General features: G+C 45.8%; 1 protein-coding gene across 1 annotated transcript; it reads right to left on the minus strand.

Moving 5' to 3' along the window:
- Nucleotides 1–1,190: 1,190 nt before the first annotated feature.
- On the minus strand, nucleotides 1,191–4,552 carry LOC123585092 (olfactory receptor 10J1-like). The gene has a single exon (XM_045452893.1). The coding sequence runs from the start codon at nucleotides 3,810–3,812 to the stop codon at nucleotides 2,880–2,882; it is 933 nt and encodes a 310-aa protein (XP_045308849.1). The 5' UTR covers nucleotides 3,813–4,552; the 3' UTR covers nucleotides 1,191–2,879.
- Between the last annotated feature and the right edge of the window lie 18,105 nt (nucleotides 4,553–22,657).

Consider the following 22,657-nt stretch of genomic DNA (forward strand, 5'->3'; position numbering starts at 1 on the left):
ATGGTAAGTAATCCCGGGATCCTGACGTTGCAGCCATGGGGGACACGCAGTGGGAAGCTGGTCCTGGACCCAAGAGCTGCACAAGGGGAGTGCAGAGGAGGGGGTCTCGGGGCGTGCACACTGTTCCTCTCATCAGATGTGCTCTGGCTCAGAGCGCGGGTCCAGCACAGCCGAGCCGTGGCTCCGGAAGAGCCATTGCAATGCCCTCACCGCAGACACAAGTGTCCCGTGGGAGACGTCGCAGAGCGTGATTGGCGGTGGGGGATGTGGGGTGCTCTGGGCTGTTATCAGTTACCCTGGATGAGTCAGCTGGGTTTCCTGTTCCACGGCTGGTGTTTGCTGCCTGTACACGGATGAGATCTGCGAGAAGATGGAAACGGGGGTTGATGTAGGACACTTCCTCTTCTAGCAGGACAGCTGTGCCGAAACCTGCGCCTTCACACAACATGTGCTTCTATAGTGACTGAGCTTGAGCTGGTCCCCTCGTGCCCGATTCCATGTCTGTGCCAGCGAGGAGTCTGCTCCGGGATGGCTGAACTCTGGATGGGGAGGAGGAGGACGGGTGTGAGAAGGGGGGTTCTGTGTCTTTACAGAGGCAAAGAACATTCTGGAACAAGAGAAGGATTCCTTTGAGGGATGTTCTGACGCAAGACAATCCTTCGTTGGGGGAGAGAAGGGACGGGTCCTTGGGGTCAAGCTTTCTCCCTAAAGGAGTTGGGAGCCTGGTGTTACTGCCCTGACCTGGTAGGCGCTGACTTCTAAAGATAATGGCTACGCTGCGGTGACTAAGCCCAAGGTGTGGGCCTCAGCTTCACTCTGTTCAGACATGATTTGTGTTGGGTGAGAATTAGTCACACATTCTCTTTGAAATTAAATGCGTTGGCTTAATTTTTTTTTTCCGGCTTGTTATAATGGTATAAACCACATTTTATTTTTCATTCAATTTTTTTTAAAGTTTATTTATTTGAGAGAGAGAGAGAGAGAGCAGGGGAGGGGCAGAGAGAGAGGGAAAGAGACAGAATCCCCAGCATGCTCTGCACTGACAGCAAGGAGCCCAACGCAGGACTCAAGCCCATGAACTGTGAGATCATGACCTGAACTGAAATCAAGCGTTGGATGCTTAACCGACTGAGCCACTCAGGCACCCTTAAACTACATTTTTTTTTTAAAAAAAAGACAAAGGATGGGTATACCTTTCACACATACTCTTTATTGTTGCAAACATTACTTTGGGAAAATCACCCCATAGTTTTCTGCAGCATCGAACTATAGGAACTCAGGGGAACCCACTGTTTTCAATATGGGCACCAATCTTATAAAGCCCTGGACAGTTGTGGAACATCCTGGCAGGGAGAATATGTGCAAAAATTCAGAGATCTATAAAAATGAGTCGACTGTTGGGTACAGCTTTAGGGAATGGGCCTGCTACAGTGAGCAGGACCCCCAAAGAGAGGATCTCCAGTGGGGCTTTCTGAGAAGCAGACCCATGAGAGTGTTTTCCTTGAACCTCATGGCCCAGATGGGATTCCATGGTGTTCTCAGGGAAGCCAGATAAGGCCAAAGATAAGGCAGCTGCAGCGAGGAGGCAAAGCTTTCACTCTTTCAGGTAATGCTCTGTAAATATGAGGATCTCCCTTCTTGGCTCCTCTACCATTAGGGTTCCCCGAGCTGCCTGTCGGACATACACTCTCAACCCATCCTCAGTAGGGACACTTGGACTGCCCTTGAGACCGAATCCTAACCACTAGACCACCAGGGAGCCACCACTTGGACTGCCCTGGAGCAGGAGAAGGCTGGCAGGTGAATTGGCAGATTCCCCAATCTGGCTAATGATGATCATTTAATGTCACCCTTTTACAGACAGGAAGACATCTGGCAAGTTCTGCCCCTTTTCCACACGAGGCCAAATATCCCTAAAACCTTACACCTTTCTTACAAATCAGTACAATGTCCCCCTTCAGAAGGCCGTAGTGATAGGAACTTGGAGGTATCCAGACTGCATCTGGACAAGTGATCACACTGAGGAAGTAGGCACCCAACTGTTGACGGACAATGAATTCAGCCATGCAGAAATGAGGAAGGGAAGGCAAGACACATGTTTCTGCTCAGGCTTCACACATGCTAATTACCCAGATCCGAGATAGCCAAAGTGAGTTGGGAAGTGGAGCTGATACATTTAGTTCCCCAAAGAGGTCTTCAGAGAGCCCCACACTCGTGAATGCGGCACATACGTGTCACTTCACAGGCGGTGGAATGCGGTGGCTGGATGGGTCAGCCTCCTTACGCACATGTGGATATACGAGACTCACCAAGGAGACAGCTCTAGTGCAAGCTTCAGTAGAACCGGAAGAAATCTCATGGGTCTCCAAGACAGGTGAGCATGTTAAGGCAGAGGATATTTCTTCTGGAATGTCACGGTCTGTTACTCTTGTCACTGAGCAGAGGAAAAGTGATGAGAAGTGGGAACGTAGTTATGACTGTGTTTCCAGCACATCCTGTGCACCAGCCATGCTCTCTCAATGTTCCAGAGCTCAGGATCTGCCTGGCATTCAGGCGGCTCTCTCAACCCCTCACTCCAAAGAGGTATTATACAGCCCAGTTTCCTGCCATCAGCAAACCGGTAATGATGAGCCACCCTCTACGTTGTCGTTCCCGACCAGCTCTCCACCTTCCAAGCAGTGCCTCTGGAGGTAACCTCCGAGATTAGTAGAAGACATGGGACCATGATGATGAAAATGAACTTCAAGTCAGGGCAACTCTAGACTCCTCACTGAAGCCACCACCACATCCTGCAACTTTTTCTGGGTAGAGAATAAATCCAATTTTTTTTTTTGAGATTATGAAATACTCAGAAGACGACAGGCAAACTGCCATAGATCCTAAGCAAGAGGGTTTTTGCGAATAGCACGGTGAAGAGCATCCTTGACCTCCTTGTTCCTCAGGGTATACACCACTGGGTTCAGCAGGGGGGTGATGACGGTGTAGGTCACCGAGATCAGCTGGTCCTGATCCCTGGTGTTCTCCGACTTGGGCTTGAGGTAGGCGACGGAGGCACAGCCATAGTGGACGACGACCACCGTGAGGTGAGAGGCGCAGGTGGCGAAGGCCTTCTTCCGGCCCCGGGCGGAGGGGATCTTGAGGATGGTGGAGACGATGAGGACGTAGGAGATGAAGACCAGGCCCATGGGAACCACGATAACGAGTGAGCTGATGATAAAATTAATTATGTCATGTAGAGTGGTATCAGCACAGGAGAGTTTCATAACTGGGCGGATGTCACAGAAATAGTGGGCCACCTCTCTGTCACAAAAGGGCAGTCTGAATACAGAGGAAATCTGAGTTATGGCCACAAACAGCCCAATACTGCAAGCCCCTGATACGAGCAGGGCACACACCCTCTTGTTCATGATGACCGTGTACCTCAAGGGGTTGCAGATGGCCACGTAGCGGTCGTACCCCATCGCCGTGAGCAGGAAGCAGTTGTTGATGGCCAAGGTGATGAAGAAGAACATCTGGGTGGCACAGCCAGCCAAGGAGATGGGCTGACTCAGGCCTACAAGGTTACAGAGCATTTTGGGTATAATGACGAGTGTATATACGGTCTCTGAAGCGGACAGCATGCTCAGGAAGAAGTACATGGGCGTGTGGAGGTGACGATCCACGCTAATGATGGTCACGATGACGACGTTGCCGGCCAGAGTTAAAAGGTACAAGGTAAGAAATATCACAAAGAGGATGATCTTGTGTTCACGAAAGCTGGAAAACCCCTGGAGAACAAATTCACCCACCGCGGTATGGTTCTCTCTCTTCATCGATGAATGCTGTGTCTAAGGGGTGGAGACTCAGTCAGTCAGACCGGGCCAGCACCCAGCGCCCGCTCAGGACTAGAAGAAGGGGCAACAAGGACCCACCCGTCAGATGTGCCAGGTTAATGGGGCCTCCTGCGCCTGTAGGTGAGAGGCGGAAAACACCCAGGGCAAGTTTGGAAGAGGTGTCCTAGTTTGGTGTTCGGAGGGAGCTGGAGCTAAAGGAATAGAAAACTCATCAACTTGAGACGAACTTTCTCGTGAATTACAACCTCAGATTTTTGTTTACCTGAAACAAATCTGTCAACCTCTTCTACCTCGTCGAAGCCACAATTTCGACCATCTTCTTCAAGGTCTTAGCTTCTGCGTTGCCAAGTGGGACATCGCTCTCTGCTCCGAGGGGTCCGAGCGTTTGCTTTGTCCCTGTTGCGCTTGTCTGCATCTTTTCACAAATCATTCAACAGCTTCAGACCTGACTGCCTCCCGACGGGAGTTTTCAACCAGACACATTCCCCTGTTTCTTCAGCATGGACGGAGCCGGGCCCTGCCGATGGGCACCCGCCCACTGTAGGTCAGTCGCTACGTGTTGTTCCCTAACTGGTTCTGGAGTCCCGTGTGTATTTGCGTGTTTTCCAGCTTGTGCTTGGCTGTGAATTTTCACGGGTAGGCTGACTCATGAGTAGATGCCGAGCCTCTCTTTTCTAATTCCTTCAGAATTATAAACTGGGGACCTTTGAAGAAACCAGTTTGCATTCTCTCCCTATTCCCTATCTGGGGAATTTTAGAGACCAGTATTTTAAAAAAGAGTAGTAAAATGCTAATAATAATAGAAGACAAGAATGGTCCCTTATGGCACTTTCTAGTTTATAAAGAGGTTTTGTGTGTATTATTTAATGGCATATCAATCTCATATATTAGATAACTATTATTCCCATTTTGCAGATGGAGCATCTAAGACACTTAGGGTTCAGTGGTTTGTCCCAAATTAGTACATCATAGACCCAATCTTCCCATTTGAAAGACAATGTGATTTGTCCTATCCCACAAGTGCCCAAAGTAGCCTCATGGCTACAAAACAGGTGAGAAAGAAGACTGTTTTTTTTCCAGATATCTTATTGGAAAGAGCAAATGCATTTTCCTCACTCTGGGAATGAGTTTGCATGGGGGAGAAAATGGAAAATCTGGAAAACATTGGGAAACTAGAAAAAATTTTGGGATGTTTTCCTTGGTAAGTAAATGGAATATTAGCATATTAGCGACAATGAGTGTCCATTCGCTTTGACTTAATACTTCTACTTCCAATTATTTATTTTAAAGAAATAATCACAGATACATATCAGGATATATGTGTAAGAAGCTTTTAGGAGATTATTTATAATAATATGAAAAACAATACAAATAAATGAAGAATGAATTATAATATATCCATCTGATAGGAATTATGCAACAAATACATGTCTAATAAGTGCACACATAATATACATGTCTATACAATAGATAGATAGAAAGAAAGAAAGAAAGAAAGAAAGAAAGAAAGAAAGAAAGAAAGAAAGAAAAAGAAAGATAGGCAGTCCATAATTTTTCAAAAAGAAAAAGAAAAGAAAAAAGAAGGAATAAAGAAAGGAAACCTATGGAATGGTACACATGCCACTAAAAATGGGTTGGAAGTAAATATACCAAAATGCTAAAAATATTTTTTCTGGATAGTAAATGGAGAATCTCAAATTATTTTTCTTTTTATACTCTCCATTATAATCCAGATTTTCTTCTTAACAGTTTCTCTTCTAAACATACCAAAAAATTTGCTAATTGTTCAATTCTTCTTCCAGGGAGACCCTACAATGAGGTTGCGCAGAAGATTGAGGAGAAAAGGTAAAAGTGGGTTAACAGACCCTAGAGAAGAGAAAGCTGACAGTCTCACATGAGACTAAGTTGGTCTCTGAACAGGCACTTCATAGAAATTTGGGCACCCAACAGCCAGATCCAGAGGAGATTAACTTCATTAAATTTTTTTTTATTTTTAATTATTTTTTTAAGTATATTTATTTATTTTGAGGGAGAGGGAGAATCCCAAGCAGGCTCCTTGCTGCCAGTGCAGAGCCAGACCCAGGGCTCAAATGCACAAAACCTTGAGACCATGACCTGAGCCGAAACCAAGAGTCACTTAACCGCTTAACCCACTGAGCCACCCAGGTGCCCACCTTCGGTTTTTAAAGAAAGATTGTAGTTGGTAAAAAAAAACCTTTTTGGACAGTGCTGGAAGTGAAATGTGGTACATGAGGCACTCATCTCGGGCACAAAATGTAAGGGAGCACCAAAAATACTCAGCAATCAAGATGAAGATAATTTAAAAAAAAAATTTTTAGCATTTATTTATTTTGGAGCAAGACAGAGAGCGAGCGGGGAAGGAGCAGAAAGAGGGAGACACAGAATCTGAAGCAGGCTCCAGGCTCTGAGCTGTCAGCACAGAGCCCGATGCAGGGCTCGAACTCACAAACGGCGAGGTCATGACCTGAACCAAAGTCAGACACTTAACTGACTGAGCCACCCAGGCGCCCCAAGATGAAGACAATTTTAATGCAATATTGTTTTAAAAAGCTAATTAAGCAAAAATCCATGATGATCCAAATATTGAAATTTTAAATAAAGGCAGGATCTGGGGTGCCTGGGTGGTGTAGTCAGTTAAGCGTCCAACCCTTGATCTCGGCCAATCTTACAGCTTGTGAGTTTGAGCCCTCCATCAGGCTCTGTGCTGATGGCAGGGAACCTGCTTGGGATTCTGCCTCTCCTTCTCTCTGTCCCTCACCCACTTGTGTTCTCATTCTCAGTCTAAAAATAAATAAACTTAAAAAAAATTTAAAACAGAGAGTAATGTTAAAAAAAAAAAAAAAAAGGCAGGATCAATTCTGACTATCACCACCGTGGGATGCAAGCAGCCAAGTAAGGGCAGATTTTGGAATTTCCTTACTACCGATTTTTGAAGAACAGGAAAATATAAAGTATTTGCAAAATACAGGGGAAAGTGGAGAGCAAAGTATGTGTTCATTTTCCTTTGAGAGGTAGTGCTAGGCTAGTCTTTAACCACTGCTATTTAACTGAGATTCATGATGTGTTACTGAACAAGGTGAAACCCCAATCTTAGGCAACTGGAAAGCCAATCCTACCTCCGCTAAGGGGGATAAGAAGGTAAGTGAGGTAGAGAAGAGAAAAGACTGAACTGAGCTTGTGCATCCCTGGAATGTCATCTCTTCTCTCATTACCCCCTCAGGAAAACAAGGACTCATCCAGACGGTAAAGACCTGATGAGTGTTAACGAGGATAGTAAGCTCATGACAGCAGAAACAAAATGGCAGCCTACCTCTGTGGAATCCATATCACTGAGAAGAGCAACACTTTACAGCACTTTCTGTTTTCTTGGGTTCTGGATCTTTAGCCAAAAACATCCCTCCATGCTGAAAAAAGTCAAATATTTCCTTCCAGAGAAATCATATTCTGCTTCCACCTGACAAGCAATCCTGGACAATGGGTTAATCTTATCCATTTCATTATTCAAGTCTTCCCAGGGGGAAGCAAGCTGGGAAAATGCATGTGCTTGGTGGCGTTAAGTCCTTTAATATAACGGAATCATGGGACCTTAGCATCAGGAGGTAATTTTAAAAGCAAGTATTCCTCACAAATATTTCCCCAAATTCTGCTTCAGTGCTTCCACTGATTGGAAATTCATTATCTTACAAGTTAGCATCCACTCTTTTTTTTTTAAGATACTAAATTTACTCAAAAAAATAAAACTAGGTTTTTTGTATTATAAAAATGCTTCAGGGGAAAAACTGCCATCTGTACAAAGGGTATAAATGAGAAAGTTAGTTTTCCCCTTCTGTGCTTTGCATTTTCTGGTCCAGGGGTATACATGATTCATGTTTGTTTCTTTTTAAAATTTCCATCTAGGGACGCCTGGGTGGCTCAGTTGATTAAGCAGCCCAGCCGACTCTTGATTTCGGCTCAGGCCATGATCTCACGGTTCCTTGAGTTCGAGCCCTGCGTTGGGCTCTGGGCTGACAGCACGGAGCCTGCTTGAGAGTCTCTCTCCCTCTCTCTCTCTGACCCTCTCCTGCTTGTGTGTGCTCTCTCTCTCTCAAAAAAAATATTTATTTTAAAAAAGATTTAAAAAATAAAATAAATTTTGTCTAGAAAGTTTTAAGTACCATTGTGCGTATTTCCATGTCATTTCAATTTTACCCAAAGAAATTAAACTGCGCATACCAATTCTTTCACTTAATATTATACCTTGAATATTCTTCATAACAGTGGAGTCGATCTATCCCAATCTTCGTTACCAGCGGTGCACCCTCCCCGACTATACAGATCCACGTAGATATACTATCATCAATTCTATTTTTGAGTGGCCTTAATTCTTAGATACTATCACTTTCTCTTGACTCAATGTCTGTGTCCCTGCAATGTGCCACCTCCCTACAATATCTCACCTTCTGTTTCCTTTTCAGCCCGATAGTGGAAGATTACTGTCATGTCCTCTATCATGTCCTTGAATCCATCACCACAGCAAGATCAGCATGAAGAAAAGATAATATTAGTGGCATGAGAATCAATACAGTCAAAAGATAATGAAAAACCTGGAAAATAATAACAAGTTAGAAAACACACATGGCACTCACTCCATTTTCACTTAAGTCCCACCCGCAGCCACTCACTGCTTCTGACCTCGGCGAAAGGAAGAAGGAATCACTTTCCAGACAGTGATTTTTTAAAAGTCATTGAAAGGGATGAATCTATTCAAAGGAAGCCAGTAAAAACACCTTGTGTTCAAGAGCCATGTACCAGGGAAGCTAAAATGTACAAAGCGAGGAAAATTCAGGCTTCTCTAGTATCAGAGAAAACCTCAAATGATTGCCATGTTGCTTGAAGCTGAGGACAGTGATTCCTTTGGCTTGGGAAATGGCCCAGGAAAAAAAATTCAATCTCATAAACTCCAGACTTTAGAGCTTTGGATATTTATCAGCCCCAAGAAAAGCAATTCCCTTGCCCCAAGTCTCCTGGGACCATCCTTTTGAAATTCTCTCTGAGGTACCAAGAGATAGGGATGGGAGAGCCCTAGGGCTTTGTCTCGAGAGTTTCGTTAGGAACTTGGGTAGCAGATGAGGGAGATGTTTTCATCTGTTGACTCATTGTTGGGGATTGTTGGGGTTTCAGGAACTAAGTGCGTTGAGTTCCATTAAGTGACCCATGGGAATACTGGATGAGCTTACAAAGAAAAGACCCTACATTCTAGTTTCTCAGGACTAGAGAACAGACAGCCTCTTGAAACATATCCAAACACGACTGGGGCAAGCAGAGGGGTATGGCGGCCAGGTCTTGTCTTGTCCGGCTTCAGCCCATAGCCACTTTCCTTAAGGCTCACTGGACATACATCCCAGCCTAATTCCCATCGAGGGAGACCCAGCTCCCACACTTGGAAAGGGCAGAGGCTTCTGTCAGGCCCATTCCTTGTGCTCCCGTTGGTTCATTCTTGGATCTTGCTGGGGAGAGAATGACACAGCAGATCTGCTCTCCGGTTCATTTACTTTCTGGCTCAGCATGACCGTCTCCATCAAGGTTCTCTGGAGGCATGGGAGATGTCTGAGGAGCCATTTCAGCTCTGTGCTGCAGAAAGGGATTGCTGTCTTTCCGTCCTTCAACCCAGACCAAGACCTTCCTTTCCAAAACAATCCTGTTTCCACTCTGATGAAAAAAGTCATGGATGTTCATCATAGAAAACACAGAAAAGAGGGGAAAAAACCATATAAATCACTTACGATGATCTCCAACTTAGAAATACCAACACTATTAATATTTTGATGACTAACCCTCTAATTGCTTCTCTCTGCGTTCATATGTGTGTATCTGTTTACACACACACCCTTCTGTTTACAGCAGAAGCAGAATGACTGTTATTTTTGTAGCTCTTTCTCCCTTTCAATTCTATGAGGTCATGCTGTGCAAACTTCCTTCTATCTGGCTCGTTTTTTCTCTCAGTGATGTATTGTGAGCCTTTCCCATGTAAATAAGCATTATTGTACCCTATCATTTAAAAAAAATTTTTTTTAATTTTTTAATTTGTTTTTGATAGAGACAGAGCACAAGTGGGGGAGGGCAGAAAGAGAAGGAGATACAGAATCGGAAGCAGTTCCAAGCTCTGAGCTGTCAGCACAGAGCCCGATGCAGGGCTCGAACCCCGGAACCCACAAAATCATGACCTGAGCCAAAGTCGGAGGCTTAACCGACTGAGCCACCCAGGAGCCCCCTTAATTAAAAATTTTTTTTAATGTTTATTTACTTTTGAGAGAGAGAAAGAGCGTGAATGGGGAAGGGGCAGAGAGAGAGAGGGAGACACAGAGTCCGAAGCAGGTCATCTGGGGCCCGATATTTAGTGCGGTGCGGTGGGGGTGGGGGTGTCCCACGTGTTATGAGATGGTTAGCAGCTTTCCTGGCCTCTGCCCACTAGATGCCCTCAGCATCGTCTCCCCTCCCTGCAGCATACTGGGGGAGACCAAAACACCTCTAAGTATTGCCAAATACCTGCTGAGGGGCAAAACCATCCTTCGTTGAGCATCTGTGGTCTAGAGCATTCCATCATCCCCTACCCAGTTTTTTCCATTTCATTGACATGTTCAAAAAGCAGGTCAGGGATGCCTGGGTGGCTCAGTTGTTAAACGTCTGACTCTTGATTTCAGCTTAAGTCAAGATCTCAAGATTCATGAGTTCAAGTCCCACATCAGGCTCCCTGCTGACAGTGCAGAGCCTGCTCGGGATTGTCTCTCTTTTTCTCTAAAAATAAATAAACGTTAAAAAAAAAAAAAGAAACATTTCCTTTCATTTAAAAAAAATAAAAATAAAAATAAAAACCAGGTCACAATCTCACCTTCAGGATATCATTGACACATCGTATCATTTGTTTCTCTATGCCCTGTATTGCCTGTAAATTGGAAGTCAGTTCTAAAGGCTGAATGGGGTGAACCTTATTAAATGACACAAACTGTATTAAAATATATATACCATAAACTGCGTTATACTATATTACACTTTATATATACATTATATGTCTATTAAACTATACACACACACGCACACAGCTTTGCATTACATCAAGTAGAGTTACCAGGTTAACGAATAAAAATAGAGGATACCTAGTTAAATTTGGATTTTAAATAAACAACAAATAGTTTTTTAGGATAAGTATGTCCCAAATATTGCATGAGACATATCTACCCTGAAAATGATTCCTTCTTTATCTGATATTCAAATTGAGCGAGGCATCCTACATTTATCTGACTGCCCAACCACAAGGCACATAACTATTTGGTATGCCACCGTAAGCAATGCAAAATTGATCAGCATTTCAGGGAGCAACAGCCCGGTGCTCTATTCAAATCGATCCCATCAATATTTTATCATTTCATCTTTTGATGACTTTTGTCTAAATCAATTTTTTATTAGAAGTTGCCAACAGTGCTTTCCTCGTCACGTCACTTCTCTTACATTTATTCTGTGAAACTGTTTGTGTATGGAAGTTTCTTCTCGTCCATTAGGGCAGTGAGTGAGGTAGGACTGGGTAGAAATAGAATCCCAACTTGGACCCCCTAATCGGAGTCTAGTGCGTGTTCCGTTATATCCGGTGTGGGGGGGGAGGTGGTAGGAGGGGAGGGATTCCCTTTTGACATGTGGGCAATGCAGGACCACACACAGACCTAGCGCAGCCAGCCCGTGTCACCTCAGCTGACGCGTGAGATGGGGTATAGCGCGAAGGTAGGAGTGGTGTCTGCGAACGGAAGCAGACCCACAAACGATTCTCTGAGCAGAAGAAACAAAAGCTCCAGAAACAAGGGGTCGGTGATGGATCCAAGGGAGAAAAGGATGGTGTACACCCTCTCATTCACCCCAAGGTCTGAGTAGCACACTTCAGAATAATCCACGCACACAGCCATGGACGTGTCATAGAAGATCAAACTCCTCGTGGTTTCTGGAAGAGCTGGAGTTTCTGCCACAAAGACACCCTGAAAGGCAGGTCAGAGGAGACTCTTCTTCAGCGAGGTGATGTGTGCCCGGGGTGAAGGGCACCTACAGGTCAGAGCCAGGCAGCACGATGAACGTCACCTTCCTTTTCATTTATTGGCTTTCTTTTTTTTTTCAAAAAAAATTTTTTAATGTTTATTTATTATTGAGAGACAGAGAGACACAGAGCGTGAGCAGGAGAGGGGCAGAGAGAGAGGGAGACGCAGAATCCAAAGCAGGTTCCAGGCTCCTAGCTGTCAGCACAGAGCCCGACGTGGGGCTCGAGCTCACAAACCGTGAGATCGTGACCTGAGCAGAAGTCGGTCGCTTAACCGACTGAGCCACCCAGGTGCCACCCAGGTGCCCCTCACTTACTGACTTGCTTATCCTGTCTTTCCAGTTAGTTAAATGTGTAGTGAAGTACCCTGTGGTTTTAATAACAGAAGGGGAATCGGAGGCTGTATCTTGCCCACACTCCATATATCTCAGCAGACCTGGCAAGCCATCAGTCATCAAAGAAAACACTTGACGGTATTACCATAGGAACGAATCGAAGAGGAAACTCTTGCGTGCTGGTTTTCCTTCGCACAGAGGCCAAGATGAGAGTCATAGTTCCCACCAGGGATGAACAATTGGAGACACAGGGGTTGAGCATGCACCCAATGCTCTTCGAGAGATTTTTTTTTTATTTTTTAGAAAATTGTCTCCAAGGAAGAGAAGGATAATTTCTTAGACTGCAATATCATGATAGAAGTAATCAATGAGCTCTAATAAATATTTACTGAAAACCTACACGTGCCCTGAGCTGTGCTGAACACCACGTAAAGAGAACGAATCAAACACACATGGTATGTGATGAGGAACCAGACAAAAAAGATGTGCTGTTCATCTATTGTGACACGTTCTTTGATAGGGTAGGAACAGAGTAATATGGGAACAACAAGAAATCTTCTGGCATGCATTTTAATATACTAGTCACTTCTATCCACCAGGAAGCAAAAGCCACAAAGTACCGCAAAGAATGGACGAATTCGCATTCGGGGTCATCTAGTGAGTTTGAGTGACGTCCCAGAGACTGGTCAGCTTTGTAGAGTTTGCCACTGAGGTCTGAAGTTTGCGAGGCTGAGACACAAACTCCGGATGATGGGGGCGACACCAAGATTTTCGAACGAGCGAATTCGCGGGGCTATTCTCGGTTCCCCTCCCTGATCATTTGGATGCATTCAGGGCTGTGAATCACTGCCAGTCCTGGAACTCTCCTCAGCCCTGATTCAGTGACACTTCTACATGCTGGGGTTTCTCCTAAAGAGAAGCTCGCCAGCCACAGTCACGTAGGGAAAGGTACACATCTGCCAGTCTGTTTGGCAGGGCTGCGGGTGAGTGTCATTTAATGTGGCGATTCACCGAACTCCAGATTGAGAGCCAACTGCCCCGCTATCATTTCGGTCTGTGATTAACCTAGATACACAAATTAGCCGCCCGTGCTCGCTTTATCACATCCCTCTGACTCCGTCTTGCTATTACCTGGGATGCTTTAGCTCAGCTCATTTCTTCAGTATATTTCTCCCCACACTGGACGAGGACAGTCCTTAGGAGCACTGGGTCTCTCATACTTTCCTCAGTCTGAATCTTCAGTCAAAACAAACAAACAAACGAAGCCTCATAATTTTGTCCTGTGTTTGCCTCCGATTAATGTCTTAGCTAGCCACACAAACTCACACAAACCACGTTCTGTGGCTCGGTTTCTCGCTCCCTAACACGAGGACTTTAAATTGATTATCTCTAAGGTGCTTTCCTATTTTATAAATTTTTTTTTTCAACGTTTATTCATTTTTGGGACAGAGAGAGACAGAGCATGAATGGGGGAGGGGCAGAGAGAGAGAGGGAGACACAGAATCGGAAACAGGCTCCAGGCTCCGAGCCATCAGCCCAGAGCCCGACGCGGGGCTCGAACTCACAGACTGCGAGATCGTGACCTGGCTGAAGTCGGACGCCTAACCGACTGCGCCACCCAGGCGCCCCAAGTGCTTTCCTATTTTAAAGTCGTATGATAGTTCCCCCTACCATGGGACCTAGGATAAAACCGATTAGGAGCCCGAAGGTACCATCTGTCCCCCGAGTCACTTCTTCTACCAGACACCCCATGGTTACCATCAATCCTACCTTCCTTCTTGTACTGTGCTTTCAACCGCATCCTTCCAGTCACTTCCACTTTCACATCTATCACCGCCTCCTGCTTTTTCCTTTCACCTCTGCCAGTGTGAGACAAGATCACAGAAGGTGAGGTTACGACACGTCCTGAACTACCACCTGGCGGACCGGAGAGAACCGAGGACTCGTCGGCCAGGCAGCGGCAGCCACTGCCTTTTGCCAAACACCACAGGGCGACACCGTCCATGTAACTGAGCTGCCTGAACTCCTCCGGTCCCGACTGCCAGCAAATGCTTGGATGTTAGACGTGCAGAGGACCTTGCGGCTCATGTGGTCCAACCTTTCCACTTCACGGACACAACTGTTTTGAAAGGAGTCTCAACTTGTGAGATATAAACATGAAATTGTTAACTTTTTTTTTTTTTCAATAACCACTCCTGTGGCTCAATTCCTGCTGGACAGCATGCTCCCTTAATGACATCTTACACCAATTTCATAAACTTTTCATCACTTTGCGTTACTAACACAGACTCATTGGAGTTACTACACACAATCCTGTGTTTTCAAATTTTAATTTTATCTTCTAACTGAAATTCCCTCCAGTTTCCATCATGCCTCCTCCTCTACCTAACCGTGCCCCACCCCCCACACCTACCCTGCTGCCCAAGAATGGAACAGGGTTTGTGGCTTCAGTGGCTTGAGGTGTGTTGGGAGGTGAAGGATGGTGACCTCGCCACCCATACCCCTTGCTCTTTCTAGCACCAGCCCCTCGTTGTTGGGGGGAGAGGGGAGAGGGCGGAATGAGACAACGGTCACCCACAGTGTAGGCGCGGTCGCTCCTGCCTTTGTCGTAACTGCTGTTCCTGCACACAACTACCACCTCGTAAGTGGAGGGATGCTGGTGGTGAGGTCCTCTTTTTTGTTAGTTGTCACTATCTTGTCAACATTGACTGGTTCTTTCTTCTCTGTTGGTTAGCCAAATGCAGGTGCTCTCAGAGAAGGGCCTTCGTAGGGTTTTCAGAGGAGTCTCTGTCCCATCCGCCTGCCCATCTAAGGCTCCACCTCCTTTGGCTGTCATTGGAAGCAACCCACTCCACAGCGTCATGCCATCGGAGTCCCCATCACCCACCCAAACAATGGCCCCAATGGGGCAAGATGGTTCAAGCCTCTATCACCTTCTGTTTGCCTGTCCGACCCATGGGACAGAGGCTTGGTCTTGCCACGTGAAATGGTGACCACACTAACTCCCAGCACCTGCTCTGCCAGCTCCAATCACTTTTTCCCAGACTTTTCCTGCAGCTCACCAGCGTTAGGTGCTCTTCCAGAATAGTGCTTCATCGGCTGTAAGGCAAAACATGGCCATGCGTTCTCAGCTTGTTGGAGATGGGCTGAACGATTCAACGATCCCAAATGTTGTGGGGAAAATACCGGGACACCACACTGAATGCCTTCTTTCCCCCCACTTAAGAACCCAGCCGTTCAGGCCTCTGAGTTTCAAATCCTGGCTCTGTCGTTTGCTGCGTGTATGACCCCTCTACTTGGTGAAAAAGAAGGATGTTACCAGTACCACTCCATGGGGTTCTTGTGGGTGTCAAACGGGGGAAGCCACTGCCATGGAGCCCGTGCTCCGTAAGCATCAACAATTATTATTGTTGCTCTTCCATGTTTATCATGTTTACTGCAACACATTCCAGTCTCTCCTTTATTATTTCTGCCTACGGAAAGCAGGAGTTTGACAAAGTCCAACACGGTGAGGGGAAACCCCTTCTCTTACACTTTTGCGCCCTACACAGTGCTTGGCGTATTGCTACGCACACAGAAGCTGCTTAACGCGAAATGCACTACAGTTTCTGTGCTGATGCAGCACATGTTTCTGGAATGCAAACGTTCCATATTCTATTGGTAACCCCAGGAATCATGTCAATATGGTGTGGAAGCTCGTTCTCAGGAGAATGTTCCCAGCCTGTTCGTGTTTACTACCAAGGAAGAGCGGCCGGACAGAGATCTTACTAGCTCAGTGGAGCACAGCTGGGGCTGGAGGACCCTGGACGAAGACCATTTGCCTGAAGGGGGCTTAGTTTTACCATGCGTCTGTCTTGAGCGTTTTATCGGACGGTCCGCTCCTATCGATGGCTTTTGTGTGTTTCCTCCTCGTCACCGCCTTCCATCAACCTTCCTTTACCTTTGAAGAAGATGAAGTTCTACACCTACTGTTGATTGGACTCCTTTATTAGAGATTTAACATTTGCTTAAAACGGTTTAATTTATTTCACAGACATGCTAATGTTTATGTCAATGCTCTGGTTATAGGTTTTGCGTGACCTGCCACGATATTTTTTTTCCCAAAAGACTTGTTATTTTTAGTGTGTGTTTTTGCAGAATGCAAGGACTGGCTAAAATAAATGCATATGACGTGATAGCAGAAGCACCGGTGTTATGTTCAAGAACTCTTAAGTGAATTGAATGAAAGGAAACCATTTCTCCCCTTTTTGCTGATTCAAGGACTTCACCCTTTCCACTACCTGACTCTGCCTTCCCTCATTGTCTGTCTCCACTTACTGGATTATTCCTATCTGCTAACAGTAGGATCTAGCATCTCCCATAAAATGCAAACCCTCTCTCGACCCTGTGTCTTCCTGAATCGTTGTCACACAGCAAAACTCAGACAGGCATGCTCGCTCCCAAGTTCCTTTCCAGCCCACTTCAAACTGCCTTCCACACACACCAGTCCCCCTGAAACTGCCACTGTTAAGGCTCCAGAACTTTCCATATTGTTAAATCCAAAGAATAATTCTACTGTCTTGCTTCACCTCTCAATAAAATTCAATATAATCAACTCCTCACCTTTAGTGACATGGTTCTCTGCGCTTCCTTACTGGCCATTTCTTACTGGTCTCTTTCTGGATCTTCCCCTTCTCCCCATCCTCTAAATATCAGACTTTCTCATGGCTCTGTCCTGGGACATTCTCTTTTCCCAGCGGCTCCTTCTCCCTCTTTGGCTGATTTCATCTTGCTCCAGTGGCTTTAAACATATGCCAGTGATTTTCAACTTTGTGTCTCTAGTCCAGACATTTCTTCTGGTCTCCCAGCTCTTAGAACTGCCTGTTGAGCGTAAACACGTAGCTGTCACAGAAACGCTTCAAACTAAAGCATCTCCAAACCAGAACACTTGACTTTCCTCCCTACATCTGGCACTTCGTCAGTCTTCACCATGTAATGAGTGGTATCACTGTCTACCCAGTGATTAAAAACAGAAACTTGGGAATGCTATTTTATGCTTCCCTCATGCTCCAATCTGTCAGCAAGTCCTGTTAATACCACTTCCAACATATGCCTGAACTCCGTCAACTCGTCTTCACCCGCACTGCTCCCTCTGCAGGCTGATCTATCATGGTGTCCTACTGCGTCCTGACCATCTCCCAGCTGCCACTGGACAAATCTTCATCATGCACAGCTGCGGTGTGCATGTGCGTGTGTGTGTGCATAGATGTGTGCATTCTCATATTCGACGAAAAGCCATCAAACCGTTTATTTTTTTAAGATTTTTTTTTTACTTTATTTATTTTTGAGATGGAGAAAGAGCACTAGCAAGGGAGGGGCAGAGAGAGAGAGAAGGAGAGAGAGACACAGAATCCGAAGCAGACTCCAGGTTCCGAACTGTCAGCACAGAGCCCGACGTGGGGCTCGAACTCATGAGCCGTGAGATCATGACCTGGGCTGAAGTCGGACGCTTAATCGACTGAGCCACCCGGGAGCCCTGCCATTACACTGTTTAAAAGTGGGACGCCTGGGTGGCTCGGTCTGTTGAGCTTCCGACTTCGGCTCAGGTCATGATCTTGCCGTTTGTGAGTTCGAGCCCCATGTCGGGCTCTGTGCTGACAGCTCGGAGCCTGGAGCCTGCTTCGGAATCTGTGTCCCCCTCGCTCTCTGCCCCTCCCCCGTTCATGCTCTATTTCTCTGTCAAAAATAAATAAACATTAAAAAAAAATTTTGAAATTAGTTTTTAAAAACTGTTTAAAGGTGAACACACACACAAATGCCTCTGTGTGTGTGTGTGTGTGTGTGTGTGTTCCCTTGTTCACATAGTTTGATTGATGGCTTTTCATTGCCCTGCAAATAAAATCCTGATACTTGCCGCACTCAGCCGCTATATACACGTCTAATCATATTTTGAGCTACTGTATTGTGCTTCAGTCTCACTCGTCTTCTCTGGATTCTTGGAATTCTCTAAATTCCTTCTTGTTTGGGGGACTTTGAACCTGCCATAGCTTTTTGCTTGGTCCATTCTATGTCATGCTCTAAACCACTTTTCTTGAAAGGCCTTTTCTTGACCGTCCTATCTAAATGACCCCTGTAATTCTGTCCAGCAATGTTATTTGTTTCTTCCAAACGTTAATTACAAGCTGTTCCCATTTTATTTGTTTACTTGTGTCATGTCTGTCTTTTCCAACAGGATCTTCACTCCGTGAGGGAAGAAATCTGCTCTATGTAGTTAGTTCTCATTTGCATTACCAGCACATTACAGAAGGCTTAGCACATAAATGTTTGTTGAATAAAGAAAGGAAAATAATAGGCTGAATAATGTTTTTGTGCTAAAACGAAATGTTGTGTGTGGGGTTTCATGGTAAGATGATCAAGTATTCGGTCTATATCTATATTTAAGTCATTCCTATGACCTCATTAATGGTCATAATAATTCAGCTTCAGGGACTGCCTGTTTGGAAAAGCATGTCGTGCAAAATGACATTAATCGACTTCAAGATTTTTTTGTTCACTCTGGGAAATTAGAGCATATAATTCACCAAAACCCTACCAGCAGTCTATGTTCAATGCTGACTGCTAGGAGCCCGTGATAATCCTGCATAGTTCTCTTTTTCTCTTAGAGGTGAACATTTTCTTAATATAATTTACCGTCAAATTGGTTTCCATACAGCACCCAGTGCTCATCCCAACAAGTGCCCTCCTCAATGCCCATCACCCATTTCCCTCTCCCCCACCCCCCGCCAACCCTCAGTTTGTTCTCTGTATTGAAGAGTCTCTTACGGGTTGCCTCCCTCCCTCTCTGTTTGTAACTATTTTTTCCCCTTCCCCTCCCCCATGGTCTTCTGTGAAGTTTCTCAAGATCCCCATAGGGGTGAAAACATATGGTAAAAGACGAACATTTTGACCATATTGAAATATATTAGAAATCGGTATAAATCTAATTTTGGAATTGGGAATATACAAAAATGATTTATTTGTATTTTCGAATCAACCGTTGCCCCATGGGTTGTGTGCAGAGAGGATCTTCACACATCTCTCTGCAACACGACTGTCGGAGGAGCTGTGATAGAGAGGGTTGTGTTAGAGACAGACTCACAGATGCAGGAAAGAAACAGGTGGTCACCAGAGAGGTTGACACAGCTGACGGGGATTAAGAAGCGTCAACTACCAGTTGCGAAATAAGTAAGTCATGGGGATGTAACGTACAGCACAGAGCAGTGTCCATGAAACTGCAACAGCTTGACAAGGTGACAGATAACTCGACTTACTGTAGGGATCGTTTGGTGATGCTTAAAAATGTCAAATCACTCTGTCGATTACAGTTCAATTTAGCCAAACCCAAGGAAAACAGAAGGTGGTTGTGTCTTCGGCAGCCCGTTCTGTGGGGGTCCGTGTGCTGGGGGCATCTTCTTTCCACTTTTCCCTTTTTTAACCCACTTTCAGGGGTACAAAAGGACTTGACAGTCACTGGTGTGGCTGTGACTTGTAAACAAAAACGCACACGAGGGCGCTGAAATCAAGCGGCGATTTTACTTGTGAAATGGTCACCTGAATGAGCCGTAACTTACTTTACGTGTTCAGAGCATCACCAATGAAAACTGTACGTGTTTTCTCATTTAAAGAATTTGCAAATCCTTGAGAAATCCTATGAGAAACGTTGGCCTATAGGAACGGCTACCAAAATGTCCTGAGTTTTCTGACGCCGCATCTGTTTCCAATATTCAGTCCGCTGCTCGCATCCCGTGTCAGACCATACGTTCCAGTTTTGGGTCAGACACTCGATACTCACAGGTTTTCTTGAAGGAAAGGAAGATTTCCCTGGAGCCTGCCTGGTACCAGGCACCTCGTTCACCTTCACCTGTTCCCTTTCTCTTCTTCAAAACCCAGACCAGTACTTTTCAATCCCATCAGAACCCATTTTGTGCCACATAGTTGGTAACACCTTCTTGGCTATCCTGATGAGAACGCATGGACCATGGACTCACCTATGGATGCAGTCGGGCGTGGAGGGGGCACTGATGAAAGCTAGCCGTCATGCCCCTCACTGGCGTGGGCCCCTCCAAGGTCCTGCAAGAAGCCATACGCTTCTGTAACATTTCCAGAAGTAAGATAACTTAGCCCCATTTGGACAAGACCACCGTCTCTCCCCGCTTCCTCTCCTATTGGCAACGTGAGGGTAGCTGCAGGAAGGTTCTGGCATCCGGCTAAGGAGGACGTGGGTCGAGGGGGTTCTGGTTCAGCGTAATAGATGCACGTGGTTTGCAGTTCCTGCCAGGTGGGGTAAGACGAGGCGAGGCACTTTGAGCCATCGTGGGAGGAGTGGCTTCCACCAAAGAGCTAACCGTCTTGGCTTCGGGACACAAAGGTGGAGGTAGAGGTCAGGCTGCAGCGTGATCCCATCCTCCGGCGCTCGGCGCTGGAAATTTGTGGGCAGCCGAGGAACACCCCTGTTGAAATATCTGGAGTCAGAAGCTAATCTTGCCAGAACATTTTCCCAAGCGTCAGCTGTGTGTAAAATTGTACGCAGAGGATTTGGTACCTTTCCGTGTCTAGTGAAAACGGAGGTTCTCTCCAGGAACACTTTCGGTAAAGTGAAATACAAAGTTATAAACACAGCGTGACGCTTCGTCTTTTTTGGCATGGAAACGAAACAAAACAAAACAAAACTTATCAGGACTCCTCTGTTTGTCAGGCACAAACCTGTAGCAACACAAACAGCGTGGACACCTCCTAGAAACTGCACTTGCTATGTGCCCCAAGTACCAATAACAGAAAAAGCTGCTGGGGGCGCCTGGGTGGCTGAGTCGGTTAAGCGTCTGACTTCGGCTCAGGTCACGATCTCGCGGTCCGTGAGTTCGAGCCCGGCGTCGGGCTCTGTGCTGACAGCTCGGGGCCCGGAGCCTGTTTCGGATTCTGTGTCTCCCCCTCTCTCTCTCTGCTCCTCCCCCGCTCACACTCTGGCTCTCTCTCTCCCTCAAAAATAAATAAACATTAAAAAAAATTTTTTTAAAGAAAAAAAGAAAAAACTGCTGAGCAGCAATGCTAGGGGAAAGAATGAATTGTATTTCTAATTTCTCTATTAAAAATGATAATACAGTATCACTGGTGAACAGGAGATCAAAGAGTCTGTAGTAAAGGTACAGAGGAAAAGAAGAGTTAGAATGGAATGTCTGGCAGCAAATTAATTGCTATCTTTTCTGGACCTTTATAACGTTCACGTCATTTTTCACCTTTTCTATATTTTATAATTTTTTGTGATAGAATTTCTTGTTCTAAATCCTCACTCCGATATCTAATATCGTATTCATAATCTTCTATTCAGTTTTTTAAGGAGGGTCCAAACTGCGGAAGTTGCGGGCATCTGAAGCCAGACCCACCTCTCGTACACACAGAAAGTCTTAACCTACAGGAGACATAAAACCGAACAACTTTATGATAAGAAAACACACCCATGATGAGTGTGCCAGCCCCCACGCAGGTGGAGAGGAGGGGGCGGCGGGTGAGGCAATGACCAGGAAGCTCGGTTGCTGGGGGTCTGATTTGGTCACACGGTGCATGATTGAAGGATGCTGTTCCAGGAAGAGAAGGGACTCACCTTCTCTCGGCATACACGGGTTTTTCCCCTAGACCACCCAGCATATAGGAAGAAATGTAAAAAAAGAAATCTTTGCATTTATTTGTCAAACAGTCAGATTCAAGGCGCAAATAGTGATAAGAGGGCTGGTGGGACATTCTGAAGTCGTGCAGAAACAGGGCGATTCTTTCTTCCGCACGAGGCCGTCCTGGGTGCTGTGGGGTGTGTGGTGCCTCCTGAGAGCGAACAATGTGTGTTGTAGACATTGCTGCAGCAAGCAATATGCAACCGCTTGCACGCACACACTCAGACACACACACGTGCTCGTGCACGCACACATGCTTACACACACACTCAGACACACACGTGCTCGTGCACATGCACACAGACACGTGTTCATGCACGCATGCACATGCTCATACATACTTGTGCACACTCAAAACGTGCTCACACGCACACACATGCTCGTGCACACACGTGCTCGCGCATGCACGCACATACTCATACATGCTTGTGCACAAACACGTGCTCACACACATGCACACACACATATGCTCGCGCACGCACACACACATATACCTGCTTATATACTCACACACATGTGCGCACACACATGCACACACAGACACACGTGCTTGAGCACACACACACGTGTACATGCACACAATCCTTGTGCACACATGCACACATTCAGACTCACATGCTTTTGCACACACACATGCTCTCACACTCAGACACACATGCTCATGCACAGACACACACTCACACACACATGCTTGCACACACGCACTCAGACACACACATGCTCGCGTGCAAA

Source organism: Leopardus geoffroyi, chromosome C3 (genome assembly GCF_018350155.1).
Source record: "Leopardus geoffroyi isolate Oge1 chromosome C3, O.geoffroyi_Oge1_pat1.0, whole genome shotgun sequence".
NCBI classification, from domain to species: domain Eukaryota; kingdom Metazoa; phylum Chordata; class Mammalia; order Carnivora; family Felidae; genus Leopardus; species Leopardus geoffroyi.

Coding starts and splice junctions, on each gene's coding strand:
- LOC123585092 (XM_045452893.1), bottom strand. CDS start 3,812: ATGAAGAGAGAGAACCATACCGCGGTGGGTGAATTTGTTCTCCAGGGG.